This window comes from Megalobrama amblycephala, linkage group LG20, assembly GCF_018812025.1.
Source record: "Megalobrama amblycephala isolate DHTTF-2021 linkage group LG20, ASM1881202v1, whole genome shotgun sequence".
Taxonomy (NCBI): Eukaryota; Metazoa; Chordata; class Actinopteri; order Cypriniformes; family Xenocyprididae; genus Megalobrama; species Megalobrama amblycephala.
Window position 1 is genome coordinate 6,130,818 of NC_063063.1, and position 18,800 is coordinate 6,149,617.

Below are 18,800 nucleotides of genomic sequence, written 5' to 3' on the forward strand. Positions count from 1 at the left end.
TGGTGTTTAGCTCCTCTCACCCCACTCACAGCAATAATGCTGCACTAATTAAGAAGCAGTAAGAGAATGTCACCAATTTGCATGTGTAATACCACCATATTCATTTAAATGATTTGCTGGAGTAATTGTATTTGCATTTCATCACATACATACTTTCTGCTATATTTTATTTGGTGAATTTACTGCTATTTGTCTGTATATTTTCATGTTGCTAAATTATGCTCTGTGATAATCAATGATGCACAACAATCTATTCACCAAGGCTTAGGATTTGTAAGGTTGTGGAGTAAATCATTTGAAAAGAACCTGGTGGAAACTCCTGTGCTCCCTCTCCAGCACACCCACACCATATAGAAAAATGTATGAAAAAAAAAGAAAAACACGTACCGGATCTTTAGGGTTGTACCGAATGGTGTATTCGATTTGTCCGTTAGGACCATCATCAATGTCAACAGCCCCGTTGTTCCCTGTAAAACCTGAGAAGATGGTGGTTCCGACAGGAGTTAACTGAAAAAGATAGAAACACATAAGTTAAGCATCTTTAAAACTCTCTCACTTGGCCGCCTATCAGCGTGAATGCAGTTTCATTCTTAGTTGCAACTGCCATTTCATCATCTTGTGCTTGATTCCTGGTGCTTGTAAGTTGGCGGACTAGTTTATGCTTCAAGCGTCTTGACCGTTGTGTTAAACAGCACTCCTTTGAGGGAGAGTTTGATGGACATGCTCTTGTAAAGTACACAGCGCTCCTTCTCTTCATCTCTCTCATTCTGGCTGTCATAACGAAGTCCTGCTGCGGTGCGGCTCTCAGAAGTGCGAGGAAAAAGAGGAAGTAATAGGTACGAGTCTGCTGCGGAAGCTAGAGGCACCTGGGAACTCAGACGTTAGTTCCTGCGCTGCTACTCTGACGTTCTGACAAGACATATTAGACAGAAAAAAGACAAATTCCCTAAAACAAAAATGGCAAAGAGAGTTAAGATGCTTCAGACAGCCTTTAAGATGAGAATAACTGCCATCACGATCTGAGGAAAACTCTCCGACTGCTGTCATGAAGAGGTCATGTAAGGCTATCTGAACGAAGAATAATTAAACAGCCTGTTATGCATAATGAGCTCCTACAAACAAAATCCTGAGTGAATCTGGCAGGTCAAATAAAGCGCAATTGCATTGCTATTAGCATATGTTCCACTAAGTACAATCAATGAGATTTTTTTTTTTTTTATAACAGTATAGCAGAGTACTTACATAAAATGCATAAAAATATTAGTTGTCACTCTATGTCTCCCAAAATGTCTTAGTAAGATGATATTTAAAATCGAAATATTTATGATCAAACTCTGTAGTTTTTATTGCGGGGGGAAAACATATAATGCAATGCAATACAACAATGATTGAGAGATGAACAAATAAACATTCCTCAAAAGCCTGATGTATATTTGAAAGATCATCATTTTTACATTTATAATATTTCTTTTACTTGCTAAAACAAATCCTGATGATGTTGACAATTTTTAGATATATAAAATAGGTTTTATAGGATTAAAATATTGATGCACTCATCTTGCACTCAAATTTTTGTCCAATCAAATGATCTCTAGACTAAGAATGTCCTTTCTGCTCTCACCAACAACATGTTGCTGTCGGATGGAAACCTTTTATGCCCAAAACCGCTACTTTTCAGGGGTGAAAATAAATAATAAAAGTGGCACACAGATTGATACAAATACTTTAGCTAAAATAATGTTTTTAATAGTGTCTAATTTTATACTATTTTCTGTTTATTTTGATTAATAAAATAATTATTTTTTGTCCAATAAATATACTGTCATTAAAATATGTATAATTTAGAATAAAAATACAGAAACAAAATTATTTTAAAAAGTAAAGATTCTGAAAGCACTGAAGGAGATCCCAAAATAATTCAATATAGATTTACAGTAGTAACAATAAATGATATTTTATCATATGATATGATTAATATCATATTTTTAAATATGATAGTTTCATTATAAATATGGTGATTATCTCTAAGGTGGACAACTAACTTAATATATGACATTTACCATCTATTGTGCCTTTTTCTCCAACAGCAGATGCGCTTTTTACCACAAATACCATAAACATATTCTTCTGTTATTGAAAAACTGTTGCTTTAATTACCTTGAACAAAACTAAAAATCATTAACAAGACCTTTTGTGTCAAAATATGTTCAGTAATTTCAGCGATTCTCATTTGCTACTTAAATCTACAAGATTTTAAAGGTGCCCTCGAATGAAAAATTGAATTTATCTTGGCATTGTTAAATAACAAGAGTTCAGTACATGTAAATGACATACAGTGAGTCTCAAACTCCATTGTTTCCTCCTTCTTATATAAATCTCATTTGTTTAAAAGACCTCCGAAGAACAGGCGAATCTCAACATAACACCGACTGTTACGTAACAGTCGGGGTGTACGCCCCCAATATTTGCATATGCCAGCCCACGTTTCCAACATTATAAAAGGCATTAGACAAGGGCAGCCAGTTTTAACGTCTGGATCTCTGCACAACCAAATCATCAGACTAGGTAAGCAAGCAAGGACAACAGCGAAAAATGGCAGATGGAGCAATAATAACTGACATGATCCATGATAACATGATATTTTTAGTGATATTTGTAAACTGTCTTTCTAAATGTTTCGTTAGCATGTTGCTAATGTACTGTTAAATGTGGTTAAAGTTACCATCAGTTATTACTGTATTCACGGAGACAAGAGAGCCGTCGCTATTTTCATTTTTAAACACTTGCAGTCTGTATAATGCATAAACACAACTTCATTCTTTATAAATCTCTCCAACAGAGTAGCATTAGCCGTTAGCCACGGAGCACTATCAAACTCATTCAAAATCAGAAGTAAACAATATAACAGTATACAATACTCACATAATCCGACGCATGCATGCCGCATGCATGACGAACACTTTGTAAAGATCCATTTTGAGGGTTATATTAGCTGTGTAAACTTTGTTTATGCACTGTTCAAGGCAAGCACGAGCTCTGTGGGTGTGGACCACGGGATTTAAAGGGGCCGCAGCATAAAATCGGCGCGTTTATAATGATGCCCCAAAATAGGCAGTTAAAAAAATTAATAACAAAAAATCTATGGGGTATTTTGATCTGAAACTTCACAGACACATTCAGGGGACACCTTAGACTTATATTACATCTTTTAAAAACATAATCTAGGGCACCTTTAAATAACAATAAATATTAGATCTCGCATCGCATCAGGGATCAGCAAAATTTCCATATGCATCTTGAAAAGCAGATGTTTTGGAAATTGCCACGTCAAGTTTTTTGTGCCATCTAGTGGTTTAGAATAGAGGAAAATAAAATCAAAGGTACGTTTTACCCAGGGGCGCCTTTAGCCCTGTTGTACACTATTATTAACATTTCACCAAAATCAAGCTTGAATGGAGTTACAAGGTTTTGTCCGTCATTAGAACAGCCATATTTGAAGAAGTAGTATAGCAGACAAATAGTAATGATTTATGAAAAGAAAAAAGAAAAAAACATTGAAAAACGAATAGATGGAATGTTTCTGCCTGACAGCAACCAATAGCAAGTAGCTAATCATGGTTCTTGGCTCTGACATAAAAATAATAATAATAATAATAAAAATAATACAAACAAATACAGTCGTGGCTAAAAATGGCTAACACCCATCTGCCTGACAATATTCAGTATAGCACAGCTTCTTGTAGCTTACTCAGTCGCTGTAGGGCAAAAGGACAATAAGTTAGTGACACTGATCAATGGAAAGTTAACCTGAACTTATCTTCGCTATAACTTCACGGCATCTGCAGTCACTCAATGAACACACACAACCCTTTAGCCATTTAGAACCACTTGAAATTCAATCCACAAGTCCATCAAATGCTTCCCCCCAACATTATTATTTACTTCGCCATCTCTCTTAAACTCAGCATGCTACTTCAGCACTCGGCGGACTTATATAGTGCACTCTGCAGTGCTTGTTGACTGATGGACTGAGCTGTGTTAGTCCCCCTTATCTGTGCGTCAGTCAGACGTTTCAAACTCCGGTTGAAATCGATGGTGGGCAATACAGCCGGCCGTTTTTTGAGGCCACTCGAGAGGAGGCTGCCTGCCACTGAAGCTGCCTCCTAATGAGGGAAATCTCTACTGACAGCTCTCCGGGGAACAACTCTCAATTAGCTGAAAGCCACACACTCTCCATGCAGTCAATCCAATGTGAGAAGATCTCTGGAGACCGAGGCAGCATTCCTACAGACCCGCCATGGCACTACGTGTTGAATGTTCTCGGAAGCTAATCCAAAGTGAAGGAAAAAATAAAAATAGGGCTAATGGATTTCCAGAAACGGACACCAATTGTAACGATATAGACTGAGTCATAGAATGCGATGTATCATAACTAATTGCAGGCCCACACAAAATATGCAGCATGAAACTCCACAGACACTGGCATGACTGTCATTCACAAAGTTTTACACATCCTGCCATTTTCATATCTCAGATTTAATATAATAATGCATTTAGCTACCAAAATAAAATATCAGCATATTAGAATGATTTCTGAAGGATCATGTGACACTTCGATTTTTGACCGTGAAGGATCAAAATGTCTCCACAATCTGCTTTTTAAGAAATATCGTAGTATCGTGCAGTTTTGGTGCATCCATCCCGAACATACTGAATAACGCGATGTACATTCACATCACGTTAACACATAGGTAGGGTTACACTCACATAACATTGCAGTTATTCAGAACCACGTAAGTTTATTACTTGCATGCGTTTTAAAGCCTTGCCGGTTAAACATTTTATTCACACTCTGTTCTGACATGCGCTTTTCTAAGCGCACACACACTAAAAACCGGCCAAACAGCGTGTGAGTACTGAACTATGTTATCTTTCAGTTCTCATTGTGCTTAAACTGTCAAATACACACAAGGTTTACATAAACACAGTCGATTATGTCTTAAGTGAACATAAACAGTTGGAAAACCTGTTTGTATATTAGATCCGTGCATGAGGTCTTAAAGTGACAGCAGCCTAATAAACCTGCTGCCACTTATCATTAACGTTGATCAAACAACAAAAGACAAAGAGAAAATCACTTACTGGTTTTCACTCAATATCTGTAGAAGCATTAATAAGATTCAGTGTTATTTTTACATTTGTTTATTCAATTTCTTAAATGCTGTACCGTTAAATACACCTACTGTGGAAAAATAAAGCACTGTTTATTTCGTTTATATATTACATTGTATTTGTAATGTGCATATTTAATCTTATTTTTAATCACATAGATAAAATGATTAAATAAATATTTCCATCTAAGCCCACCCCTGCTTAATAATGTTTAGCCTAAATGTCATTCTTTTTTTTTTTATATTTGACCTTGTAAGGCTACATTTTTAAAATAAGGAAATTAGTTTGGCTGCACTGCTCAGTCACTTGCAAAATAGTAAAACCAGCATGAATCATGATTTCCCTATGATATTTTTGCCATATTGCCCACCCCAAGTGACGCTGAAAACTGGAGTAATGACTGCTGAAAATTCAGGTTTGCCATCACAGGAGTAAATTACATTTTAAAATATATTAAAATAGAAAGATGTTCTTTTAAATTGTAATTATATTTCAAAATATAACTTAAATAAATACAAACTTGGTGAGCATGAAGTCTTCTTTCAAAAACTTAAAAAAAAAAGACCAAACTTTGACTGGTAGTATGGATCAGAATAGATTAATTTTAACTATTGTGATTTGGGACACAAAAAATAGAGGGCCAGAGTATATCACAAGAAGGTTTCAGGCAAAATTTCAATATTGTGTATACCGAACAACGTTGTAATGGGAATTCACAATATAAAGAGATGCTAAATATGTCACACAAGGTGACTGGCAGATTTATTCAGTGAGCTACAGCACTTCTGGGGTAATTACACAGCAGTCAAATACAGAGAAACGTTAACAGCTAAATGCGTCAGCTCCAAAGCCCACAAGTGCAATTCATTTACCGCAAAATAACCCCACTGTGGGTAAACCATCACTCTGACACAATCCACTGGTTGAATTTCGAATTACAGCTGGCAAGTGTTCAGTTTTAGATAAACCAACTCACTTCTGCAAACTTCTAATAACGTGTGCACCAGAATGCCGGTGACTTCGATGTTCTCCAGAAACTGTAGAAAACTAACTCATGAAAAAGTCATTACAACTAGAGAAGAAGAACAAACAAAGGCCTGCTAAATAGAAACTCACCTCATTAATCGCTACATAGTAGCGTGGCTGCTGAAAGCGTGGGGTGTTGTCGTTTCGATCCCGTATGACTATCCGCACTTCGTGTAGGATCACCGTGCCAACAAGCTCATTAGTACATTGAACCTGCACTACAATGGACTGAATGTAGGAGGGAGGCTGAAAGACAAAAAGAAAAGATCGAAATCAAGCAGTTCATTTGCATGGTGTGCATTCAGCAGGCCAAACTAAAAATGACCATTTGCTTGCTGTCCATTATGAAGCCCATTACAAAGTGCATGCTGTGAACAACAGCTTCCCCAGCTTTTTGTTGTATCATATTTCTGGCTGAACCAAAATGAAATGAACAGATAAATAACATCCAAAAGTCTAAAACTACTAGGGTTTTTTTTTATTTATTTTTTTTATAATGTAACAAATTTGCATCTTATGGCCTTCATTGGCTGCTCGCAATCGTCCACTTTAAACCGAGTCGAGTCGACATCGACTATGAACAAATGAACAAATAAGGGGCCGTTCACACAGAACATGTTTTTTTTTTTTATTCCAATGTGCTACTTTTCCATTGTTTTTGTATGGAACTGTATATGACCGCTGCGCTCAGGTCTTGCGTCTTTTGCAGCGTCTCAGGCATTCTAAAAATGCAGTGCTCAAGTTCAAACCAGTTCAACTTTTAAAAAACATGGCTTGCATTTTTCCCTATATTCCACTGCCCACGTTTCGCGCTTTTGAAAGCTAAAATGCGTTCGGTGTGAACGACCTCAAGCTGAGACTGGAACGCGGGTTGCCTTGTGCACAGCTATGGCATATGACACAGCGCTGCCAACAAGCCTATTGCTCCTACATACGTTTATTTTATCAATTCTTTCGTCTTTGGGTCATTATATTTCTCCGAGATTTCAGCTCGTTCTAAATCAGATACAGATAAAGTGTGAATTATTTCTACCTGGCAGCGTCTTTCTACTAATAGTGAAGCTGTGTGTTTTAGTTACTAAGAAAATATATGCTAGAACTTTTCAGTTTCTAAGCTATATTATTGATAAATCACAGAACAGTGTTGACAGTAATGATTCTGTATGTGCGTGATCTATCTGCATGTGATCTGCATGCTACTGTCTGTGTGTGCGTTATGTACACGCGTTAATCCAATCAATATTGAGCATCCAGATGATATAATCAAACATATCTTGTGGAGTGCTCTCGGAGTATGCATTTATTTGTCATTAACTGTTGGACACGGAGCGTACTACTGGAATTGCTGGAATTTAAGATGGAAAAACTGATGTCATCGTTCAGATCACTGTGTTTTAAGTGATGTGGAAGCCTCCAGAGTTGACATTCAGATTATGGTAATAGGCGTTTTGTTTCTAACATGCACTGTAAGCAGTAGACCAATCACAGACTGGGCATCAGACCAATCAGTGCAGAGTAGGATCTCTGAAAGGAGGAGTTTAAAGAGACAATCTCCGAACAAACCGTTTTCAGACTTTGAAAAATGTGGTGATGTGTAATGTATATTATATAGAAAATTAATGGATGCATGTAAATCTATTGTAGGAGACCTCCAAAACAAAATTAGCAATTTTTAAAGGATTAGTTCACTTTCAAATAAATTTTTCCTGATAATTTACTCACCCCCATGTCATCCAAGATGTTCATGTCTTTCTTTTTTCATTTGAAAAGAAAGGGTCTTATCTAGCGAAACGACTGGTCATTTAAAAAAAAAATACAACTGTAAATGCTTTATAAACACAAATGATCGCCTTCCTCATGCTTCCGCTTCCCGTATTCTTCAAAAAGTTTACGCCGTATGTCCTATGCCTTCCCTATTCTACTTATGGAAAAAAAAACGAAAATGCCGCCGCGTTCGTTCCGTAAGTTGAATAGGGAAAGCGTAGGACATAAAGCTTTTTGAAGAATACGGAAAGCGGAAGCACGTGCACGGCGATCATGTGTGTTTATAGAGCATATACAGTTATATATTTTTTTTGAAAATGACCGATCGTTTCGCTAGATAAGACCCTTATTCCTCGTCTGGTATCGTTTAAAGCCCTTTGAAGCTGCACTGAAACTGTAATTTAGACCTTCAACCGTCTGGAGGCCATTGAAGTCCACAATAAGGAGAATAATCCTGGAATGTTTTCATCAAAAACCTTAATTTCTTTTTGACTGATGAAAGAAAGACATGAACATCTTGGATGAAAAAAGGGTGAGTAAATTATCAGGAAAATTTTATTTGAAAGTGGACTAATCCTTTAAAATAGCATAATAGGGGCACTTTAAAAAATCCTAAATATTTCCATGTTTTATTTTCATGTTTATAGATGAAGTGTGTCATTTGCACCACTAGCATTCAATGGTGATCTCAGACTTGTATAACAAAAGGATTTCAGATAATCACATCACGGTCCAGAACTCGTCCGGTGCTGTTCAGATACAGGCGTTGCTTGATGGGATCCAGAATGACCCAGTAGTCATGGTTGTCCCGTAGAGATAAAGAGATGGTCCTGTCAGGGTCTTCTGCTCTACCGTTTATCTGCATGTTCTCCACCAGAAGGGTTCCTGTAATAATAACAAACAAACATTCATTTTTGCTCACTGTTTCTTTTTCAAAAATCACTAGTGGCATATTCATAATCATTTCATTATACTATTAAATAAAAATGCACAAATTACTTGTTCTTGCCATATGCATGCAAATACAATGGCACATGCAAATACAATGGCACATGCAAATATAATTAGGGACTCTGATGAAACAGTAAAGCTAATTAGAGACCTAAGATTTAGAGCAGATGAATAGATGTGTATTTTATTCACCCCACCCCCTCCCCACTAACAAATTGGTTCACCCAATATAACATCATCAGGTATTTGGGTGCATACCACTGAAAGAAATTTCCAAGTTTAATATCTCAAGCAGTTCTCCTAGACAGCAATGAGATTAGAGTACAAACTGAGACTTTTGCTTCTCAATATTTTCTCCTGAGTAATAGACCCAGTGATCGCACATGTCTCTTCTAAAGTTTTAGACACCTAAAGTTTCAGACACCAAAAGCGAGGCCTGCAAAAGTCAGATCTTAACACAAACTCAAAAAATTCTCACCAAATTCTTCCAAGACCACCTGAACTCTTTCCACATTCATTTTATAGTTCTATAATTGCACTGTCCCTTGTGAAAAAGAAAAACACTAAATGAGCATACTAAATTATATACTTTAAAATATGCATACTTAATTGCCAACTGAATGTAATGTTTTTGGGTACTTAACTAAAATATACTTTAATGTAATTTCTATTGAAACATTTAAATATATTTATAATCACACATGTGTAATGATGAAATTGCAATTTAGTACATTTAAAATTAGGCTGGATACTGACACAAATTTGATTCGATTTCGATTCACAAGCTTGCAATTCGATTAGATTTCGATTAAATTCGATTTGATTCAATATTGATTATTTTGGACATATGTAAGGAACAATACTTGGCAAATTTTCTCAAGGAAAAAAAATCTCTCTGCTAATGCTGTAAACTACAGGGTACATGGGAATCAGTTCTACATTACTATAATATTGAAGGTTAAAATTAAAATGAACTGATATGTATACAAACACTTAAATTAGTGTAAGTTAAGGAAGTTTTTTATAATAATAAAGTTAAAATACTAACTTTACCATTATGTAATTATATTTCTACTCCAATTCGTTTTTTTTTTTTTTTTTTTTTTTTTTTAAATAGGCCCAACATTATTTAAATAGGCCTACTGGCTGTTATAAAAACTTGACGGATTTATTCAAACATGCATTAAATATTGAAGAACATTATAAATTATAACGAATGTAATATGTAATATGGTGCATATATTTAGCAATATGCTCCTCTCTAGAGTTCAGTTTTATAGCTGACTAACGAGTTCATGGTCAATGAATACGGTTTTTCTGAGGTAAATGTGACATTACGTGAAAATGCTTACAAGCTGTTTTATTGACGTCTTTCGCGTTTGAAACATTGATTGAGCTATTCCATGAGACAGGATATGGATTTCGGTAAGTTGTACTGTATCTTTCAACATACCTTTGGGTGTTCATTCATGTTTATTTTGCGCTGTAACTGGTATTAAAGCGGAGATGATCAGTTCGCGTGCGCTTCGCGTTGCCGCCTCTGTCACGCCACATTAAACAGCGCCAAAACGGTTATTTTTTTGAATTTCGTAATAAAATGGACAGAATTTGAAATCTGAGACATTGTTTCACATCAAAAGTAACAAAGCACAAAGCTTATTGCCATTTATTGGATGGAGAAGAGCGCTACAATGTTCTATTCATTCATCAACTGAAAACAGACTAGACTAATCGATTCTTGGGAAAGTGTACCTCTCATGAAAGTGTACTCTCTTTAATACATTTAAGTGGCCTTTCATTTCAAGTTATTAATATGTTATATTATCTGCAAGTACAGTTTTTTATAAATAAATAAATAAATAAATATACAAATACAAATAAATAAATAAATATTATATAAAAATACTTAAGATTTGAAATACATGACAAGTGCACATCTTTTTCACATGGTGTATGTCATTAAATGCAAACAAAACCTTTGTACAGCAGTATCCAGGTGTTGTTATGTGGGTTTAATGAGACCTCTCTGAATGCAGCAGGTAATTTAAAGCAGCTGACAGCATAAGAACACATTGCGTGAGCTACAGCAGCAGTTCACTGAGTAGAGCAGAACATCTCACGCTCACTTCAGCCTTTCATTTCAAACAGCTGTAGGACATTATTAATTCAAACTAAATCCTAGAGGAAATTCCACACTGAGTTGTTGTTTAATATTGTTTTATATTCTTGGTTTGTATTGTAAGACAGACAATTTCTGTCTAAAACAGCTTCTATAGTCAGTGCACCAAGACACATAACAGGGTCTACAAAAAACAAACCTTGAGCAATGGAAAATAAACTAATATGGTTTCATAAGTCATCTTTTCCCTGGAAGTCATCAGCCCCAATGATTACTGTGCATAAAACAGCCCAGGAACACAAGTCCAGTTTAAAAGACCAAGTACATCTAACAGTACAAACACCACTATAATGCTAATGTAATTTCCTTTCTTTATGTTGCCAATAGAAATTGATGTGCTGTCCCAAAATCAGCAGACTTGCACTGCATCCGAATATGCCTACTTCCATACTATATAGTAGGCCAAAAAACAGTATGTGAGACGAGTAGTGTGTCTGAATTCATAGTATTCGTAAAACAGTAAGTAGAAAGTACCCAGTTGGCGAAATTCTGAAGTGTGCATTTGATGGACACTTTACTATCCTATGAGGCCACGGGAGAGAAGCTGTGAATGGAGGTAAAGCAACGCAACTGATGCTGTAGGTCACATGACAATGACAACATAGCAGATGTACTACATCAGAATTTCATTCATAATACACACATTCATACTATACAGAACATACTTTTTAATGGTCGCAAAGTAAGTTTCAAAACAAATGTAGTACCTACAATATAGTATGTGATTTTCGACACAGCATTGGTGTCCTGTGACTCTTCATACATAAGTTGCTTGGTGTACATTGGAGGAACTTTCATTTTACTTAAAGGATGGATGGATGGATGGATGGATGGATGGATGGATGGAAGGACAGACAGACAGATAGATAGATATAGATAGACAGTAAAACTCAATAAGTTCAGAATACTCAAAACATTTGAGGAAACGTATTACCTCAAAACATTTAAGTAAACTAACTTAACATTTTTTGTGACAAGTGGGGCGGGGCCGAGAGTCGTGGAAATGGAGCAAGTCCAGTGTGGTGCACAGGTGTCTCTCATTAACACCAGCATCCTTTCGCTCTCACAGTTCTCAGCCTCACCTTCACTCTTAATGTTAATTACATACAGTTCATTTACATAAACATCACATTCAGATCATGATTAAATGTTAGATAGCAAATAACATATGCTATTATAACTATCAAAGAGACTGTCATTATATACTTGCATGTATATAATCAAACAACATACAGTATATGTGGTCTTAAAAGTTTTGCAGCCCATCTTCAACCTAACCACAGGCTCTACTCTTCACCACAATGGTAACCCTACAAAACTAACATAACAGAACCCAACATAACACAACCATTATACACTAACTTATGTCTCCCTGTTAATCTTGTGCAAAAATACACAAAATAACACTTAATTTCAGCATTTATTTATACAGTCTGACGCAAAGCATGCTGGGAATTAGAAATCTGTTGCAACTCAATCATATTAAGTTCAGCTTACTACAATCAAACTTTGAGTTCACGCAACTTTTTCTGCTAAGTACAATGAACTTGCATTATTATTTGAGTAAAATGAACTCATTTCATTTAAAGAATTTGACTGTTCGGTTTAACAGTGAAGATTAGATGATAGATAGATAGATGGGGTGAAACGGTATGTGTATTCGTACCGAATGGTTCACGAGGCAAATTCCAAATGGAAGTGATCATCCCTATGCCCTATGTGATCATCCCTAAGTGAACAGGGCACGCACATGCCGTATGTAGCCTTTTGGAATGCACTTGGCAAAGGGAGTGGCTTGATTTCCTCATTATCTTCAGCGGTGATGTTCCTGTGACAATGCAGCACAGTGTCCGTCAGCAGATGTCGCTGTTTTAACAGCATAATTCTTTTTTCTTTTTAGCCTAACTGTTGCAAATAAATTTAAATAAATTACATTTTATATGTTAAAAAGTTTTTAAAATATGCTATGCAATACTGTATATAAAAAGTAATATATATATAAAACTTTTAAAAATATAAATTGTTATATTATTAATGCCGGCGCTGCGTTGTCACAGGAACATCCCAGCTGAAGATAATGAGGAAATCACGCCGCTCTCTTTGCCAAGTGCTTTCCAAACGGCTACATACGGCATGCGCTTGACCTGCTCACATAGGGATGATCACTTCCATTTGGAACTTTCCCCGTGAAGCTTTCGGTACGAATATGCGTACCGTTACACCCCTGATTGATAGATAGATAGATAGATAGATAGATAGATAGATAGTGGTCCATTGAGGGGGATAGCATTTAAATGAAAAAAAAAAATCATACTTTAAAGGTGCCCTCGAATGAAAAATTGAATTTATCTTGGCATAGTTGAATAACAAGAGTTCAGTACATGGAAAAGACATACAGTGAGTCTCAAATCCCATTGTTTCCTCCTTCTTATGTAAATCTCATTTGTTTAAAAGACTTCCGGAAAACACGCAGATCTCAACATAACACCGACTGTTACATAACAGTCGGGATCATTAATATGTACGCCCCAGTATTTGCATATATGCCAGCCCATGTTTGAGCATTAGACAAGGAAAGGCAGTATTAACCTCTGGATCTGTGCACAGACAAGGTAAGCAAGCAAGAACAACAGCGAAAAATGACAGATGGAGCAATAATAACTGACATGATCCATGATAGCATGATATTTTTAGTGATATTTGTAAATTGTCTATCTAAATGTTTTGTTAGCATGTTGCTAATGTACTGTTAAATGAGGTTAAAGTTACCATCGTTTCTTACTGTATTCACGGAGACAAGAGCGTCGCTATTTTCATTTTTAAACACTTGCAGTCTGTATAATTCATAAACACAACTTCATTTTTTATAAATCTCTCCAACAGTGTAGCATTAGCCGTTAGCCACGGATCACAGCCTCAAACTCATAGAGAATCAAATGTAAACATCAAAATAAATACTTTACTCACATGATTCGATGTATGCACACAGCATGCGTGACGAACATCTTGTAAAGATCCATTTGAGGGTTATATTAGCTGTGTGAACTTTGTAAATGCACTGTAATATAGTCGAGAGCTCGTGTGGCAGGGGGCACGCGATTTAAAGGGGCGGCGCGCTGGAAAAATCAGTGTATAGTTAATGATGCCCCAAAATAGGCAGTTAAAAAAATTTATAAAAAAAAATCTATGGGGTATTTTGACCTGAAACTTCACAGACACATTCAGGAGACACCTTAGACTTATATTACATCTTGTGAAAAAACATTCTTGGGCACCTTTAACAACATACTCATGATTTTCTCCAGCACGTCAAAGCACTAAATACGTGTTCTTTTCTTCCTCTCAGCATACACCTACAGCTCTTTTGCACTATTCCAGGTTGCACGTAACAGCTTCTCCTCCCCCTCTCTCTAAAGTCGTGTCTCTCAGCATGTGGCCAGATGGTTTTCTATGTCACACCGATGGGTGATGAACGTGTTTTTGGCGAGCACTGGGACGATCTCGGGAAGCGGCACGCCATTCCCTCTCTCGGCTGTTTCAAACAGCGATGCGCCTGATCCTGGACGTCCCTTGGCAGCTGGTTTGCAGCAGGCCAAGACCTTTGCAAGCTGGCAGCACACCTGTGCAGGGCAAGCTGGGTGATGCTTGGCACAGCATGTTGAGTTCTCTCTGCTCACACATCAATGTGTATCTTCCTCCTTTCCTTCATTGTTCTCACTGTTCTCTCTACAGGGTTCCACCCAATCAGAAAGCACCGTGTCCATCCAGCTTTATCATTCCCTGCCTGGAAATGTACTTCCTGTGTTCTTCTGAACTGTAGTGGTGTAAAGAGACTCTCTGGGAATGGGGAATCTGACATTCTGTGAATGTTTTATCACTCATATAGATAACGGTATAAAAAAGAAATGTTCTGCACATTTGTTCTCATTCCCTCAGTTGGAGACCAAATGGCAAGTTTTATCAGCCATTCGTGTTAAGCAGAGCCAGGCTATTACATCCTGACCCTGATATTAAAGCCCATGAATATCATTTATACTTTTTTGTAGGATTGGTTTTAACATTGATAAGGACATTTACAACTCAATCAAACTACATAGGACACCATGTTTTCATCAGATTCACAGAGAAACTGCCTGTTACTACCGACCTGTTGTTTGTTTTGTAGTGTTTGAGTATTTGAACACTATCTTTTATATATTAAATATAAATTCCCAAACGATACACTTTACAAAGTAATGTGAAGTTTGATGTGAAGTCAGTATTTTTTTTTTTCAGTAATTGTATTATTTCTTTTACTAATTAAAGAGTTTTTAATTTAATTAAGAAATTGATAAATGACTAATGTGTTTTCTTTTTTCAGATTTATTTTTAAGTTTAATATTTTTAAATTATTAAGTATTTTAATTGATTAACTTTCAAATTATTTCCAATTATTTTATTAATTATGTAAAAAAAAAAAAAAAAAAAAGTTCATATCAACAGTTGTTATGCATGTGTTAAATTAAATAGTGTAGTGTCATATCAGCTTTATTAGCCATCAGCCACCCTGTTCTCTAAGATATCAACATTGGGTATTTAAAAAAAATTTTGTTCGAAGACTAATGTTAAGATGCATTACTCGTATTGTGAATGTTCAGTTTGATTATTTAATAATAATTTAAAAAAAAAACCTCTAGGTTCTTGTACAATTGGTTTAATACAGTTGTGTTTAAATATAATTTCATTTAATTTCATTGTAGATTCTAGCATTGTTGGGGAAAGTTACTTTTAAAGGGGCTCTATGTAGGAATGACACCCAGTGGTCGAAATAGGTACTGCAGTCTAAATTCAAAATATTGTTTGCCCCGCCCCCTCATTCAAAGACGCAGGTGGCCAAGCTTGACACGCAACAAGAGGGAGAGCAATTGACAATGAAAGCTGAGAAGACTTACACACTGTAAGCTGATGAATTGATTTAACTGTGTTTTAATATGCTGTCGTTCATAGAGATTTTTAGATGGATGCAGAGGCTTTTTAGGTCAGGTAGAATCTGCGATTCTCGGACCCAGTTTGTTTGCTGGTTTTCATGGCTGCAATACAAACTGGCAACCTGTGATGTCGAAATACTATTGGATAAACTGGCAGCACGCGGTTTCGAACAGACCAAAACAAAGACAGACATTCCGAAACGGAATGCACATTTCAAAGTAGAATATCTGGCCGTAGCATTGTTTTTCTGAGAAACAAGTAGGTGAACTTAGCATGTTTCCTAAATATCTGTAAACATATTGGGGTATTTTTATGCTTTATTAAAGTAAAAATCTTACATATAGCCCCTTTAAAAGTAATGTTACAAAATTGTGTTACTCCCTAAAAAGTAACTAATTGTGTTTGTTACTTTTTATAGAAAATACTGTTACATTACTTATGCATTACTTTTTCTCACCAGGGCTGGGCTTTCTTGTTTGTTTTGTTGGGCTCTTCTTGTTTTTTACTAACAAGAAAATCCTATTCACAACCAAAAGTGAAATGAATATGCCTCAGGCTGAAGGAAATGCAAATCCATGACTGTACAGTAGAGGGCGCAGCTCAAACAAACCTTTCAGCTGTGCTGCCATTCTGGATTGCAGAAAAATAGGACGCAGGAGAAGAAAATTCAACACTCTTGCTTTGTAGCAATAAAAATAAATAAATAAATAAATAAATAAATTAAACACAAATGTGTTTTATCTAATAGTTTTTTGCTTATTAGTATGGTTGAACTGGATCATCAATGGGGCAGAAGTTTGCACTACTGTGCTGTGTGTGTGCACTTGGATGGGTGAAATTCCCACTGGCCAAATGTCCATCACTTTCACTTTCAAAGGTCAGCAGCAAAGACATTAGTTCATAAAGTGAGATTAAATACATGTGTAATTTATATGTTTGTGTAATTTAACATATTTAATTATTGCAGGTTGGTGTAATATTCTGAGCTTGCATTTCACTTTTTTATGAGTAAACGCATGCTCACATTTATTCTAGAACTACAGTAAGCATCATGTTTACACAGCGCACACAACACCTCTTCACCTTACTACACAATTCTCTCAACATGGAGACAGAAGTGGTGTCAGTCAATAAATGGAAAACAATTTAGCTTGTGTTATCTGAAAAAGTAACTCAATCATTTGGTTGTAAATTGAAAAGTAATGCATTATTTTACAAGTTACTAGAAAAAAAGCAATCTGATTATGTAACTCACATTGTTTGTAATGTATTACCCTAAATACCGGATACTTGCTAGTGTTTGATACTTTTTGTTTTTTGGTTCACCTCTTGTACATGATCATTTACTAGAAGGAAATTGATATTTTATTTGACTTTGGAAATTGTTTACAATTATCAAACTGCTTCTAGTTGGTTCATCGGATACTTTCTACTGCCTTTCAGCAGCTCACACCAGAGTGAATACGTCAAGGCTTAAACAAGGCTTAATTCGCACAGAGTCATGTGTTAGCCCTTGGTAACTAGGTTATTAGTTACCCTGGTAACCTACAGTAACACATAACCCAGAGTAACTGTTAATTTAATTTAATAAAGGAAAATAAAAAACATGTATTAAATAATTTAAATACAACACAAAAATTACAATATTTATATTACAAACAGTCTGTAATCTGATTGTAAAAAAAAAAAATCACTAGTAATATTGAAATACTATTTTTATAATTCTATATTAATCAACTTGGAGAGAGACAGGTCTCTACCATGCAAAGCCAAATCTATTTCAATTCTAAAGTTAATGCCAGGCTAAAGTCGTCGTCCTTTGGTATGGCTGTAAGAGGATAATGATGCCCAGTGAGGTCAGAATCAATTATCTTGGTGCAACTGACCCTTAGCTTAACAAAAGGGTCAGCTTTTTCCTTTTTAGAACGGATGCGGTGGCTCAGAAACACTTTGATGAATGACAGACATTCTGAAGGCTAGGATGTTCCATAATGTTTATGTAGTACAATATGATATCTCAGACAATACATTGTGAATTTTGCTCATACACTTACATTTACAATTTAGAAATAGCAAAACGTGTTCATTTATTTATTTTTTATAAATAATACATTTGTTATGAGATAATCATCTCAGTGGGGGATTTTTATGGCACTGTAATATATTTTTCTGTGTGAATTTTCAATAGACAAAATGAAAGATGAATAACACTGCAGAACAATGTTTATTATATGTTCAATATATATACAAGTATTGTACAGGTCTTTGAACGTTATCCACAATTCTTACAGAAATGTCAAAAAACAAATGGAACATAAGAAGAAATACCAGCTTGCTATTGCTCATACTTAGGGTTGGGATCTCAACAAATTCTGAAAAATACTTTATTATATGTTATTACACATTTTAACATTTGCTTCATTGCTATAATTTAGATATGTGTGGCTTCTAACTAAAATACTTATTTTGCATAAAACAACACCATGTAAGGTGAGTGATTAACTTATTTGTTGACTATAATATGCATACTTTTTATATGTATGCATACTTTATGACTTCACTTCAGTCATTTAATTGCTGGGAAATTATTTTAAACTATTTATATTTTTAACTTCACTTGAAGGCTGAATTCATGGAAATTCTGTCATCATTTACTAACCCTCAGTCCCAAACCTGTACAAGTTCATTTCTTCTGTTAAACACAAAATAAGATATTTTGGATACCAAACAGTTGACTTCT

The 18,800-nt window shown here is 35.6% G+C and overlaps 1 protein-coding gene across 7 annotated transcripts in view; it reads right to left on the minus strand.

The window, feature by feature from the left end:
• The window catches only part of LOC125255161 (protocadherin-15-like), a 265,679-nt gene that overhangs the window by 180,840 nt on the left and 66,039 nt on the right, over nt 1-18,800 (minus strand). For 6 of the 7 annotated variants that reach the window (XR_007181843.1, XM_048170191.1, XM_048170190.1 and 3 more), the window contains 3 exons: nt 8,687-8,847; nt 6,289-6,444; nt 388-507 (listed from right to left, as the gene is read on the minus strand). Coding sequence is in view for 6 of the 7 variants with exons in the window: in XM_048170191.1 (XP_048026148.1) it covers nt 388-507; nt 6,289-6,444; nt 8,687-8,847 (437 nt within the window). In the remaining variant the exon portion in view is untranslated. Of the gene's footprint in view, nt 1-387; nt 508-6,288; nt 6,445-8,686; nt 8,848-10,366; nt 10,604-18,800 lie in introns of those variants that run through there. The other variant, XM_048170193.1, reaches the window with a different exon arrangement.